Consider the following 13,869-nt stretch of genomic DNA (forward strand, 5'->3'; position numbering starts at 1 on the left):
TGGGGTGCGTGGAATTTGAGTTGGCTGTTCAGGTATGCTGGTCCGGTGCCGTGGAGGGCCTTGTGTGCGTGGGTGGGCATCTTAAAGGTGATTCTTGCCTCTACGGGGAGCCAGTGGAGTGTGCGCAGGTGCTGGGAGATGTGGCATTGTTTTAGCAGGTTGAGGACCAGTCTTGCGGCGGCATTCTGGATGTTCTGTAGCTTGTGGATGAGGTTTTTGTTTATTCCGGCGTAGAGTGCGTTGCCGTAGGTGATGCAACGAGTCAGAACGAGATAGATAGATATCTTAGCGATATTCCTGCCCCTTCTTTGTCTTCTGAGGAGAAGGAGATATTAGATGCCCCACTGCGTTTGGAGGAGCTTGCTGAAGCTCTGGGTAGCCTCCCCTCGGGGAAAGCAGCTGGGCCTGACCAAATCCCGGTTGAATTTTATAAAGTGTTTCAAAAAGTTTTACTGGTTGACATGTTTGATATTATGTTACATACACAACGGGGTGGGTTACCTCCAGAGACCTGGGGTGGTGCGGATATTATTGTCATGGCAAAAAAAGGGAAACCTGCAACACTTCCTGGTTCATACAGACCTATTACTTTGATGAACTCAGACGTCAAAATATATTCAAAAATGTTGGCAAAAAGGCTTGCAGGGAGTATTGAACAGCTGGTAAGCTCATTTCAACACAGCTTCATACCTGGGAAGGGCACGACCCAGCATGTTAGAATGGTTGTCACTATGTTCGATGCTGCAGGGGGCTTGGGCGGCCCTATCGCGGCACTCTTTTTAGACGCCGAAAAGGCCTTTGATAGGGTCGCCTGGGAATTCCTATGGGCAGTTCTGAGGTGGAGTGGTATTGGTGAAGGTTTTATAACAGCTATTCAAGCCTTGTACAATGATCCCACCGCAAAGATCAGAGTAAATAGGGGACACTCAGAGGCAGTTAAAATTTTAAGGAGGACGAGACAAGGGTGCCCGTCGTCCCCACTGCTCTTTGCACTACATCTGGAGCCACTGCTACGAAGACTAGATAGAAATGAAGGGATTCCACCAATCAAACTGAATGGCTACACAGTCAAATCTTTAGCTTACGCTGATGATGTGGCTATACTAACTCCGGACCCAGACACAGCTATCGGGGGGGGTAGACACAGAAGCTCATCTGTTTGGCCAAGTCTCGGGATATAGCTTAAATAAATCCAAGACGCAAATTGTCATGAACAATTTCACGAGGAGTTTTGACAACAGGGGGTTTAGTTCAGCAACATATCTGGGGATTTTAATCTCCGCGAACTTGGATACTGTGGTTGAGATCAATATGGCTCCGTTACTGGCTAAAGTTAAAAAAGATTTAGAAAGGATGAATAATTTGCATCTGTCTTTGGTGGGGTGTACTAATGTTTTGCAAATGATGATTTTACCTAGGTTTCTTTATTTATTTAGATCGATTCCCCTTTTTTTTTTTAGACCAAATGGTTTAATATCCTGGAAGGCACCTTAAATAGGTTTATATGGGCTCATGGAAGAACTCGGAGGGGGTATAGATATATGTCTCTACCAAGAGAAAGAGGGGGTTGGGGCGCGCCGGACTTTAGGCTGTATTATCTGGCGGCTGCACTGCAATATATGCAGGGATTGATTGTAGGGGGGGGTCAGCTGCAGAAAATTACAACTATGTCCACAGAAATATATGCAGTAGTGCTAGGGCAAGAGGCAGAAAATTGTTTCTTATATTATACTGAGTTAGGTTACTTTAGAAGGAATCAATCTAAGACTATTAGTGCTGCCCTTAAAATATGGAATGCCTTTTTGAAAAAGATGGGACTGGGGAGACACAACAGGTATATTAAATTATATAATAATAAATCCTTTCCTTCAGAAATCTTCTCTGATTCAGTAATGGCTGCTTGGGAGGTTAAAGGAATTAGACAGATAGGCGACTTAAGGAATCATGAGGGAATAATGCAGTTTGGGGATCTTGTAAGTAAGTATAGTGTAGACAGAAGAGATTTTTTTAAGTTTCTACAGGTTAGGAGTTTTTTGAGCAATAAACAGGGGGGCCCAGCAGGGTATAATTGCAATGATTTTATGGACAATATAACTCGGGTGGTGAGTCTACGATCAGGTCAGCGTATGCGTTTTTAGTAAGTGGCAAGCCAGATGATATGGTTAAATACAGCAGTAAGTGGATAGAGAAAATAGGGGCTGAACCTGAAGCCTTTAAGGAGTCATTGGATCTGGGCCGCACTATCCTGTGTTCATCACGCCTGCAATCCCAGCATTACAAGACCTTATATATTCACTTTACTACACGCCATCCAGGATTGCTAAATGGGAGGGCTCTGAGGGAAGACTTGCCCCAGGTGTAATTCCTCTGATGCAGATATTTTTCACATGTTCGCCACCTGTCCGTAACTTCACACTTTAATTAAAGGCATAGAGGGGTTCCTGGACAGGTCATTAGGGATACAGATAATTTTAACCCCTATTTGGATCCTGTTGGGAATTGTATCAGAAGGAAGTAATTCTGCACAGGCTGACTTCTTGTTCTTAGTTATGGCAGTCTACAGATTAACGTTAGCAAGGGCTTGGCTTGACAGGATCCCCCCCGACGATGCAATTTTGGTTGGCTAATGTAATAGCTGCATACAATTTGGAGAAACCTATATATGCTAGGAAGGGTAGCATAGGGAGAGCCCGAGGAGAAAGAATTTGGGAGCCTTTAGCTCGCTGGAGGCAAGGGATAGGGTAATATAACTATGATTAGGATTCTGTTTAAATTCTGATTTTGGTTTTAAAAAAAAAAATTGGTGATTTATGAATAATGAAAAGTATAATGGTGTGGTTATCATTTTTTTTTTTGTTTGTTTCTTTTCATTTCCTTTCTTCTTGCTGTAAACTGCGTGTGATGTATTACCATAATGAATTTGTGTTTGTGGAGTAAACAAATTGTGGAATGTATAATGTGTGTGAACAGAAGTATAATAAAAAAATAATAAAAAATAAAAAAAAGGAATAAGGTGAAGCAATGAGGGAGAAATGATGCAGAAAGATCATCCTTCAATTTACTTGCCTTAATTTGTGAGGGTTAAGGCTAAGCAGGCTCATAGCAAAATGGAGAAAGCAGCTTAAAGTTACATTTGTGAAAAATGGCCTGCTACTGTTCACTACTGCTATGCCTTGTGCTCAAACAGGGTGCCTATTGCCACACACAAGCTGTGCATCATGGTGCAGTTTTTTGCGTGGCTGTTTAGCATAGATGCACTAGAAGTATACAGTTGCAGTAGAAACTCTTATGAGTAGACACATTGATAAACTTTACACTCATTGTGTATGTGGTGTACAGTGCACCACACATTCAATGTAAGGAAATTGTGGCGAAATATATTTTTTTTCCATGTTAGTGCCTGTTTCAAGAAGGCATTATTGTTTTACCCAAAACCTGTTCTGGCTATTTAACTAGATCAGAGTTTGCCTCAGAAACTATTACTACTTGTGCTAATCTTATAAGCAATGAGACCCCCTTGACACAAATTGAGGGGAAATCAGTGGAAAGTGTTATTTGTGCAGAGAAAAGGGCACTTTTCAGCACAGAATACCTTTTTTTAAAGTAAATACTGTTACAAAATTGTGTGCTGCTTTCCTTCACTTTGCTGGACTTTGCCTTGACACAAACCCCTAGTAAATGTAACAGTAACTTTCTGTTAAGCTACACTCTGTTCACAAATTAGAAAAAAGCCTGCTTCTTTTTTATCAGCAATGTTTTTGAGGGATGATTTTTGACTGTAACACTCACTTTACCAGCGGCTCCTTGAAGGTTTGGGGCCCTGAGCTATTGTCCACTTTTCCCCTGCCTCAAAATATTTCTGAGCATAACATCTCACATGGACCATCAACACAGGATTGCCCCCACCCTTCTTCAATTTAAAAAAGAGTCAATTACACACTTCTATAAGGAACACTACGATGCAGTATATATTCTACAAGCAAAACACACAAGATGATGGACGGAATGTTGCACATTGGCAAAACATTCACCCCCAGTCACAGATCTGGGTTTAATACATTGTTATTTTGCTCACCACGCCACCCCAGTTCAGACATGGCCATATGCAAATCAGTCTTGACCCTGTGCATCATGGGAACAGTCCAGCCCGAACTGCCAAGCCATGTCTACCCTGAACCGTAATCAAGCATCCTAGGACTGGTTTCTGGCTATCAGCCGTTGTTAGCCAGGATAGCTTGACTCCAGTGGCGTAGTGAGCACAGGACCCACGACTGGGCCTACCCTTCCCTCATAGGGCAAACAGAAAAACACCCAAGATGATGGATGGAATGTTGCACATTGGCAAAACATTCACCCCCAGTCACAGATCTGGGTTTAGTCCATTGTTATTTTGCTCACCACGCCACCCCATTTCAGACATGGCCATATGCAAATCAGTCTTGACCCTGTGCCTCATGGGAACAGTCAAGCCCGAACTGCCAAGCCATGTCTTCCCTGGACCATAATCAAGCAAACTAGGACCGGTTTCTGGCTATAAGCTGTCATCAGCCAAGATAGCTTGACTCTAGTGGCATAGTGAGCACAGGACCCAAGTCTGGGCATACCCTTCCCACATAGGGTGAACACCAAACACACAAGATGATGGACGGAATGTTGCACATTAGTAAAACATTCATCCCCAGTCACAGATCTGGGTTTAATCCATCGTTATTTAGCTCACCACGCCACCCCATTTCAGACATGGCCATGCAAATCAGTCTTGACCCTGTGCCTCATGGGAACAGTCCAGCCCGAACTGCCAAGCCAATGTCTTCCCTGGACCATAATCCAGCATCCTAGGATCGGTTTCTGGCTATCAGCCATCATCAGCCAGGATAGCTTGACTCCAGTGGCGTACTGAGCATAGGACCTACGTCTGGGCATACCCTTCCCACATAGGGCGAACAGCAAAACACACAAGATGATGGACGGAATGTTGCACATTGGCAAAACATTCACCCCAGACACAGATCTGGGTTTAATCCATTGTCATTTTGCTCATCACACCACCCCAGTTCAGACATGGCCATATGCAAATCAGTCTTGACCCGGTGCCTCATGGGAACAGTTCAGCCCGAACTGCCAAGCCATGTCTTCCCTGGACCGTAATCAAGCAACCTAGGACTGGATTCTGGCTATCAGCCGTCATCAGCCGGGATAGCTTGACTCCAGTGGCGTAGTGAGCACAGGAACCACGTCTGGGCATACCCTTCCCACATAGAGTGAACAGCAAAACACACAAGATGATGGACGGAATGTTGCACATTGGCAAAACATTCACCCCACAGTCACAGATCTGGGTTTTATCCATCGTTACCTTAGACACTCTTCCATGCTATCTCAGATGTTCTTCAATAGATATAATACCTCTGTTATATAGTTCTCCTTAGTTACATCAACTGTGTTGAAGGCTAGTTTATGGATATATATATACGTTTTTTATAAAGTCTGCCATATGGATATACCACCTTTGCTGGGAGTTGCTCCATGCAACACCGCTTCTGCTAGGAGGTATTCCAAAGACACGGTCTCACGCACCATCCTTATCAGGAGCCTACTTGAGAAAGGCATCCAAGAACCCACACTTGGCTGGGTCTGCTTCTTCATAATGGATATCGCACAAGCTGTCATCCTGGCATCTTACTTCTCTGAAGCTCGCAAACTCCTCTGCAGAATGCCACCGTGTTCACTGCTCAGCCCTACACTCTTGAATGCATGCATGATCCCTCTTATCAACTTCATCTGTGCGCACAACACCAACATCCTCTCCCACACAGACAGTGTGTAACTTTTACTCTCCCTCTCGGACAAGACTTCCAACACAAGAAACAAGTTTACCGTCTGCATGACCGAAGTTGCTAACTGGTCGAAAGCAGCTGTCTCAATCTAAACACTGGCAAGACAAGAGTAGTGATCTTCTGCAAGAGCACCTCACCAAACTCAGACCTACACCCACACCCAGATCCCACACCAGGAACCCAGAAATAATCATGGACAGCAAACTTTACATGATGACCACACAAGTCAACGCCGTCAATGAATCCTGCTTCCACATCCTGAGGATGTAGAAGATAATCTTCAAATGGCTTCCAAGCAACACTAGAAAAATTGTCACTAAGAGTTTAGTCACCAATAAGTTGGACTTTGGTAGCACACTTTATTCCGGGATCACCAATAAACTCACCAGAAGAAGACTAATCATCCAGAACCTGGCAGTCAGACTCATCCTCAACCCCCCACACAGAATGCACCTCGCACCACACCTCAGGAAACTCCACACGCTCCTGACACAAAAAAACACACGTTCAAGGCACTACACAGGTCTCAGCTACCTGAACAGCCACATCTCTTTCCACCAACCACCCAGGGACCTCAACTCAGCAGGACTTCTACTCACACACACCCCACACATACACACCGCCAGTTCAGGAGAGCAGGACTTATCTTACATTGCTCCTAAAGCATACATTTCTCCTATAGCGTGGAACAGCCTCACACTCCACATCAGAGCCTCCTCCTCACTTCTTGAAATCTCAAGAAGCTGAAGACTTGGCTTTCCAATTAACCAACCAGCTATAGGCAAGGCTAGTCACATACACCTGCTCAGTGCCAGGAAACCCCTACAAGTGCTGGTGCGCTTTACAAATACATACAGCATAACATGTCAGCCACATGGATGAGTCAGTAATTTGAATGCCAGCCACTGCCAAACTGCAGTGCCTGGAGATCATGAGTTCAAATCCCAAAAGGTCGGATTAGCCTTCGATTCTTTCGTTGGTCAGTAAATTGTGTAATGATAACATATTTTATTTAGTGCACTTAGAAATGAAAGAAGTGCAGTATTTAGCACTATTTTTGACACAGATAAATATTATTTCTGAATCTGGAATCGTAATCAATTCAGAGAACAACGTACATATATGTTTTACCACAATATTGTTTCAGTGATCTTTTGGCGGAGAGTCGAACAGTGTGTTTCCCCCAAAGTGGTTTCAAGTCTTTGCAGCAGAACCCACGTTATGAGAAAACCTCCCTACACTGTGGGAGCTGTCTTTGAATATGAGGGACTTTCTTCCACAAATGTGGTGGGTTCAGGGACTCTGCTAGACTGGAGGATTGTAAAAATAAATAAGGCCAGAAATTATAAAACAAGAAAACAGAGTTAACCTACCTGAGACAGGTGTTTCATGGTACTGACACAGCACCAGCAGTGAGAAGAGTCCTGGCAGGCACGGAAGGGCCATCATTCTGTGAGAGGAGAAAGAACAAATCCCACAGGTTTCTCATAGAGATCACAGTGATGAACAAAACAATGCAATGAATGAAATAACTACACTTCTCACTAAGGGTTTAGTGTAGAAGGCGCAATATTTGCTAAGAGTTGCCATCCTTATACTTGACACAATATGGCAGATGTGCATTACCAAACACATCTTTACAATAAAAGTTAAAAAATACATTAAATTTACAAAATTAAAAATGAAACAAAATGTGAGATATTATTGTATGCAATGTCTTAACAATTTAACAAAATGAACAGAGAAAGAAATTCATACTATTAGTTCAGATCACAATAATCTTATGCTTAGTATACATACCCCCAAAAAGCTACTAACTACACCTCTACTATTTTGCTTGAACAGATTCACTTCACTGTCACTGCTTAGTATTAACTATGGTATGAACTGCAAATTGATTATTACTCGGGATTCAGTCTAACAATAACAACACATACAAGGTAAGGGTCCTCCCCACTGGGCCTACGTTCAGCTCTGTTTATGGATTTGTAGAGCGCATGGATGCCCAAAGGCTTCCCAGCACTAGGAGAAAGTTGGCAGTCCGGGTGCAAGGATATTAAAGGAAGAGACAAGTTTTAAGTATTTTCCTGAATGCCAATTCATCAGTCAACAGACGCAGTTCCATAGGCAGTGCGTTTCCCAGGCTAGGAGCTAGTTGCGAGAAGTATCTACCGCCCCACCTAGATCTCTTCATCCTAGTCTGTTTTGTGAGTAGATCTGCAGAGGATCTTAAGGGTCTGCCTGGGATATAGTGTGGGATAAGCTTTTCGATTAAGGCCGGACCTTTGTCATTCATAGCTCCATGGTCAATAGTTATTGACTTGAACTCGACCCTGGCCTGGATAGGGAGCCAGTGTAATGTCTTCAGGGCTGCCTTAGCTGACTTTTGTCTCGGGATGTGCAGCAATATCGTATTTGGGTGCGCCTAGATACAGAGTTACCATACTCCAGCTGCAACACCACTAGGGCCTGGACCATGGTTCTGCGAGTATGTTCAGGAATAAGAGGAAGGATCATCCGGAGCATGCACAGAAGTACATAGCATACACCTGATAGTTTCTTGGCTTGAGTTTCCATGGACAGACTTTCGTCTAGCCATATTCCCAGATTTTTAACAGCATTCTTTGGGACAGGGGGTTCTTCCAATTCTGGAGGCCAGCTGATAATGTTGCTTGCGACCGCCTTATTGCCCAAGAACATGAGATCTGTTTTTCCTCCATTCAGCTTTAGGCTACACTTATTCATGCAATATGCTACTTGTACCATGCACGGTGCCAGGTTGTTGTGTATGGATTGGGGACCTTCCATTACTGATAGAATCAGCTGGGTGTCATCGCATATGACACTATGGATAATCCAAAATCTTGCACTATCTCTGCTAGTGGTTGCATATACAGGTTAAATAGTGTCGGGCTTAATGCAGATCCCTGTGGGACTCCACACGAGATTTGAAGGGTGTTAGATAGGTGCTCACCTTCCAGTAATTGGAAGGATCTATCTTCTAGAAATGAGGTTTTCCACTTAAGCACAGAGCCTGTAATACCCTCTTCCTTTAGCCTGTGGATCATGGTATAGTGATCCACTGTGTCAAACGCAGCGCTAAGATCGAGAAGCAGGATAGCTGCTGTGCACCCCCGGTCTAGGATTTCCTTTAGTTCCTCTGTGACCACCAACAAGGCTGACTCTGTGCTGTGTTGCAGTCAGAACCCATGTGAGTGGTATGCAACACCTGATTCTCTTCTAGATAATGGACAGGGCCTGATTGAAGTGTTTTTAGTTATTTTGCCTAACAGTGGCAAAAGTGATATTGGTTGATAATTCCCTGGCTCTGCCGGGTCAAAATGGGGCTTTTTCAGCAGTGTCTGGATTATGGTGTGTTTCCAGGTTTTGGGGATAATCCCTTGTGTAAGAGAGAGTGATACGAGTGCTGCAGTGGTAGACCTAGATCTTTTCCCTACCTGCAGCAAGATGTCTGGTGGAATCGGGTCTTGTGGAGACCAGATTTAATCTTCTGCAGGATTGAGGTCATATCTTGTTCACTTAGATCTAGTCTCTGTTTTAATTCTCATGTTATCATTGATACTAGGGTGAACATCAGCGCTGTTTGGACTACTGTTTCTTTGCAGGGAGTTAAATATTATTTCCACCTTATTTTTGAAGAGTTTCCCCATCTGATTACATAACATCTCTCTTTGAATGAGGAGTGCTTGTTAGTTTCCTGATCAGTGGAGGTTAAGGAGCGCACTACCTTAAATAGCTCTCTTGAGGAGATACATGCTGAATTAATTTTTCCATCAAAATATTTGTCTTGGGCTTGGATGCTCCCATTATGGTACTGTCTAATACCCAGCTTGTATTGGCTTTTGATGGCGGGATCATAGTTTTTCCTCCATTGTCTTTCTAATTTCTAATGCTCTCTACACATAAATGAAATATTTCCTCACTGACTGAGTACAGGCATTGTCATCTCTTTCAAGCAAAATCCTCTAATTATCTGTTTTTTTCACTGTGTAGATTCACATGGTCAGTATAAATATTCCTCACAGTTGTACAAAGATCAGCAATAGGTCCTACAAATCAATGTTTGTTACATAAATCTTTTCACCAAACTGTATAGTACTTTCACCAGTCGCCTCTTCCTAGGCTCTCATCACACCATGTGGCAAGGCATTCACAGAATATAATTTGGAAATATAAACTACTTATTTCAATACCAAGTTAGTGAGACAAGAAGTGTAAACTTTAATAATGTGACTTTCTCATTGCTATAATCTGTCCTTGCATTCCCACACAGAACAAACTCAAACATTGATATGTTATAATAATAAAAAATCAGTCAATCATCTTTAAAAGATCATCTACACTGCAATGCTTTTAAAAGTTAAAACATTCTGTATGTGTGATATCTTCTAGAACGGATTCCAAGGACTTTGCCCCCAACCTGCACTTGGTACAAACGCATATACGTTTTATCATTTCTATTGCTTACAAGTTTCATTTGTATTCCTTAGCAAAGCTTGTTGTGCTTCTATTGAAAAAATCCTTGCAGCTGTGCAAACATCTATTTTGAAGGAGGGAAAACATATATTTGTTTTTTCTCCCGTACCAGCACTAGAAGCAGCCACCAAGGCAAGCATTCCTAATGCTCAGGCCATATTCAAGAGATGGGTACAGTGGATGTAAAGCTTCAATATGATCCAACTCTTTGCACACAAGCTTTCCTTCTAAATGCACAAGATGTTGTTCTGACTCTTGCTACTTTACCCATTGAGTCTTACCAGAGCATATGCTATAATGATGGTTCTGCCCAACCTGCATTAGGTATGAAGTACAAAACTCCACAGCCTGTGCTGCTTTACAAGTTGTAGCGCATGATGATGAGATCATCCCACAGCACACTCACAATAAAATCATAGGTGATAGCACTGCACAACATTCAGAATTACATGCCCTGTTACTTGCATTCAAAAGGCTGACTCATCTGTTCCCACACTTATTGTGTCCAGTTCATCCTTTTGTGTGCAGGGTTACAATGTTGATTTCCAGCATCATTGGTTGAATGGAATCAAAGATTCAAAGGTAAAACCTATAAAGAATAAACAGCTCTGGGGAAAGAAGCTATCTTACGAAGACGAGCTTCCATTTGTCCATGTAAGGCACCATTGAGGCCATCAGTGTGAGGGCTTTCACGCTAAAGGAAAGCTAATGGCAAAAGCTGCATTTCAGACCGTCGGAGTAGCAGTCTTAACCAGATCTTAAACAAAGATCAACACAGATATTGAACAACCATAAATGCAACCAAGCAAGCAGCGAAGTCTCCTAAAGGTTTTACTCTCAAATACTCCTACACCCTCAATTCAGATAACATTTCTGTGCTCATATTATCAGCAGTGGGAGACGTAATAATACCTAATAGTCTGTCTAGTTTAGCTTTCATCAAAGAAGCTCATAAGGGGTGGGCTTCTGCACATGCAGTAATTAAAGCAACTTTAGTAATGGTACAGCAACCACTACTGGTAGCCCAGTTTATATAAACATACTATGGACTATGTTAGACAGTATGACATTTGTTAAAAGATTAAACACTTCACTGTAAAAATACTTTTGCCAATTATCCTCATGATTTCGAATAGCCCCTTCTGGGTGATTTATTTGACCACATCGGTCCCATCAATCCAGCTAACCCATTCAAGTATATGTTGGTAGCGAGTGATTTATGTTCTGAATTCCTATAGGTTTGGCCACAGAAGCAAGCTCTTCAGCAGTAGTGAAAGATTTGCAGTTTCTAGTGTCAATGGGGGCAGTTCATTCATTTTATTCAGATAACGGTCCTGCATTTGCCTCTAAGGCTTACATGGATTCAATGTCTGCTCTGAGAGTTTATCTGCAATTAAGCAGCCCATTCAAAGCTGAACTGAACAGCATTGCAGAGAGCGCCAGTGGAATTTTTCAACAGGCGATGCCTGCTGGGGACAGAAGCTCAGGTCGTAGCTGGTACCACAATCTGCGAGAATTAAATAAATTGCAGATGAGTATTGGGAGGAAGCACTTCATATGAGTTTCTCTTTGAAGTTCCTATGTATGTCCCTGAGAAGGTGGCGGTTAAAGATATATTTGACATGGAGGAATGTTTGAATGTTTTACAGAGTATCCAAGACATCAGAGACATGCTGTCTAATACAAACAACTCTGACGTCTCCACCTGGGAAGAGAAGGTTATCAGTGCTGCTGACAGTCAGTTTCCCAAAGTTTGGGACTTAGTTCATGAGAAACTCCATGGCAAGCAAGCTTTTGAATCATCCTACAGACCACCTGTCTCTGTTCTTGGGGGGAAAAGGTAACAGAGCTGTTATACTGCCTCCTTTGCCTGGATCAAGAATAACCAGACAAGTGTCTATTGATCACATTAAAGAACACTATGTGGCTAGTTCTCTACAGCAGACCACTGGAAGGGACCAAGAAAGGTTCAGAGTAGTGCCTCATAGCCTCTCCCGACTCGGAATGCCGTATTCCATGGATAAAGCAGTAACATGACTGGCTTGATTTCCCGGCTGGGGATAATTGAGTGCAACAGTCTACACAGAACATTGAGTTCAACATATACAGCTGATGCTGACAACATGACAGTGGTGACTGTCTACCCTAATTCCATAGTTTTCTATGAAATTCAATCTGATGCGACATCATTTGGAAAAGTACCCTTTCAAGAGCCTCAACAGACCAACAATATTTAAAATAACTCTGGATATTTCACAGATTTTTCAACCCTTTATACAGTCTCTTACCACCAAAGACTGCTTTGCATTTGTTAATGGTTTTGGGACAAGTTTTTGATTTCACTGCGGTCCTGCGCCTGGATCACTTTGGGAAATGTTATTCTCCTTTTGTGGTTGACAATGATACTCATTGTTTCATGGACTTTTTATCCCTGTAAGGACAATTGCCTCACCTGTGGTTCTTGAAGTGTAGCCTCACTCTTAATCTCTCAGAACCCAAAGAAGGTTTTACTTTGAAAAATTGCAGCTTATCCTGTGCCCCAGTATGGGAAAAGATTCCATAACAGATTAGGGAACCCTCTGAAATATTCCAATTGCCTTATGTGATAAAAGTTTGAATGAATGATGTGATAAAATCTGGTTCTATATCAGATGATTGGGACATTGAGACTGTTAAAAGAATGATTTCTGATTTACAGGCATAAGCTACTTTGAATAATAAAAATCCTTATTATGAGGAAATTGATTGTTATGACTACAACGCCCATTGTTTCACACATAGGCTATCTATCTATCTATCTATCTATCTATCTATCTATCTATCTATCTATCTATCTATCTATCTATCTATCTATCCTAGAGGAATTCACAATTGCACACAATAGGAACGTTGCAAGGCCCTGCTCCCTGATAGTCATTCTAATTTCTTGAATAAATCCCCTATTTTCAGAGTGCTGAGAGATCACATCCTTCAGCCTACCATTTCACACAGAGACCACAACATCTTCCAAAAAATATAATCACTACCAACAAGCTGATTTACTCAACTGAGTTGAGTCAAAATCTTTCAAGGATATGAGTCTTGAAAGTAAATGTTGATGAAAAAAGTATTTGGGGAACCCCTTTTTTGCAGGCAGATCTAATGAAAAGAGGCCTCATTTTGGGCCTGAATAATTCAGAAAGAAACAATCTTTCTGAACAAAACTATCCACAGACAACCTGTCTGGGATGGGGAGCAATGAGGAACTTGAAGAAACCTTTTTTTTTTTTTTTACCAAAGTCGACTTGACCGTGTTGAATAATTGGCATATCCAAATGAATATGTCTTTCTCACACATAAATGAGATGATACAAAATGGAGCCTATGATCCCACTCAACTGACTATTGAAAACTAGACTTATGGCCTCATGATTCTGACAGCCACATGCAACGTTTTCTTTCCAACACTCCTGGAACTAAAATGAATCATCCAGATCAGTGTTATCAAACACAAACACCTGCAATAGTTACCACATACAGTGTAAGTAAGCTGTGC

At 42.2% G+C, this 13,869-nt stretch overlaps 1 protein-coding gene across 6 annotated transcripts in view; it reads right to left on the bottom strand.

Annotated features, from left to right (window-relative positions):
* LOC147710099 (butyrophilin subfamily 3 member A3-like) overlaps nucleotides 1-13,869 on the bottom strand; it is a 353,872-nt gene that overhangs the window by 296,126 nt on the left and 43,877 nt on the right. For all 6 annotated transcript variants that reach the window (XM_086920800.1, XM_086920797.1, XM_086920799.1 and 3 more), the window contains exon 4: nucleotides 7,211-7,287. In XM_086920800.1, the coding sequence (XP_086776926.1) occupies nucleotides 7,211-7,287 (77 nt within the window). The remainder of the gene's footprint in view (nucleotides 1-7,210; nucleotides 7,288-13,869) is intronic.

This window comes from Lissotriton vulgaris, chromosome 5 (assembly GCF_964263255.1).
Source record: "Lissotriton vulgaris chromosome 5, aLisVul1.2, whole genome shotgun sequence".
NCBI lineage: Eukaryota > Metazoa > Chordata > Amphibia > Caudata > Salamandridae > Lissotriton > Lissotriton vulgaris.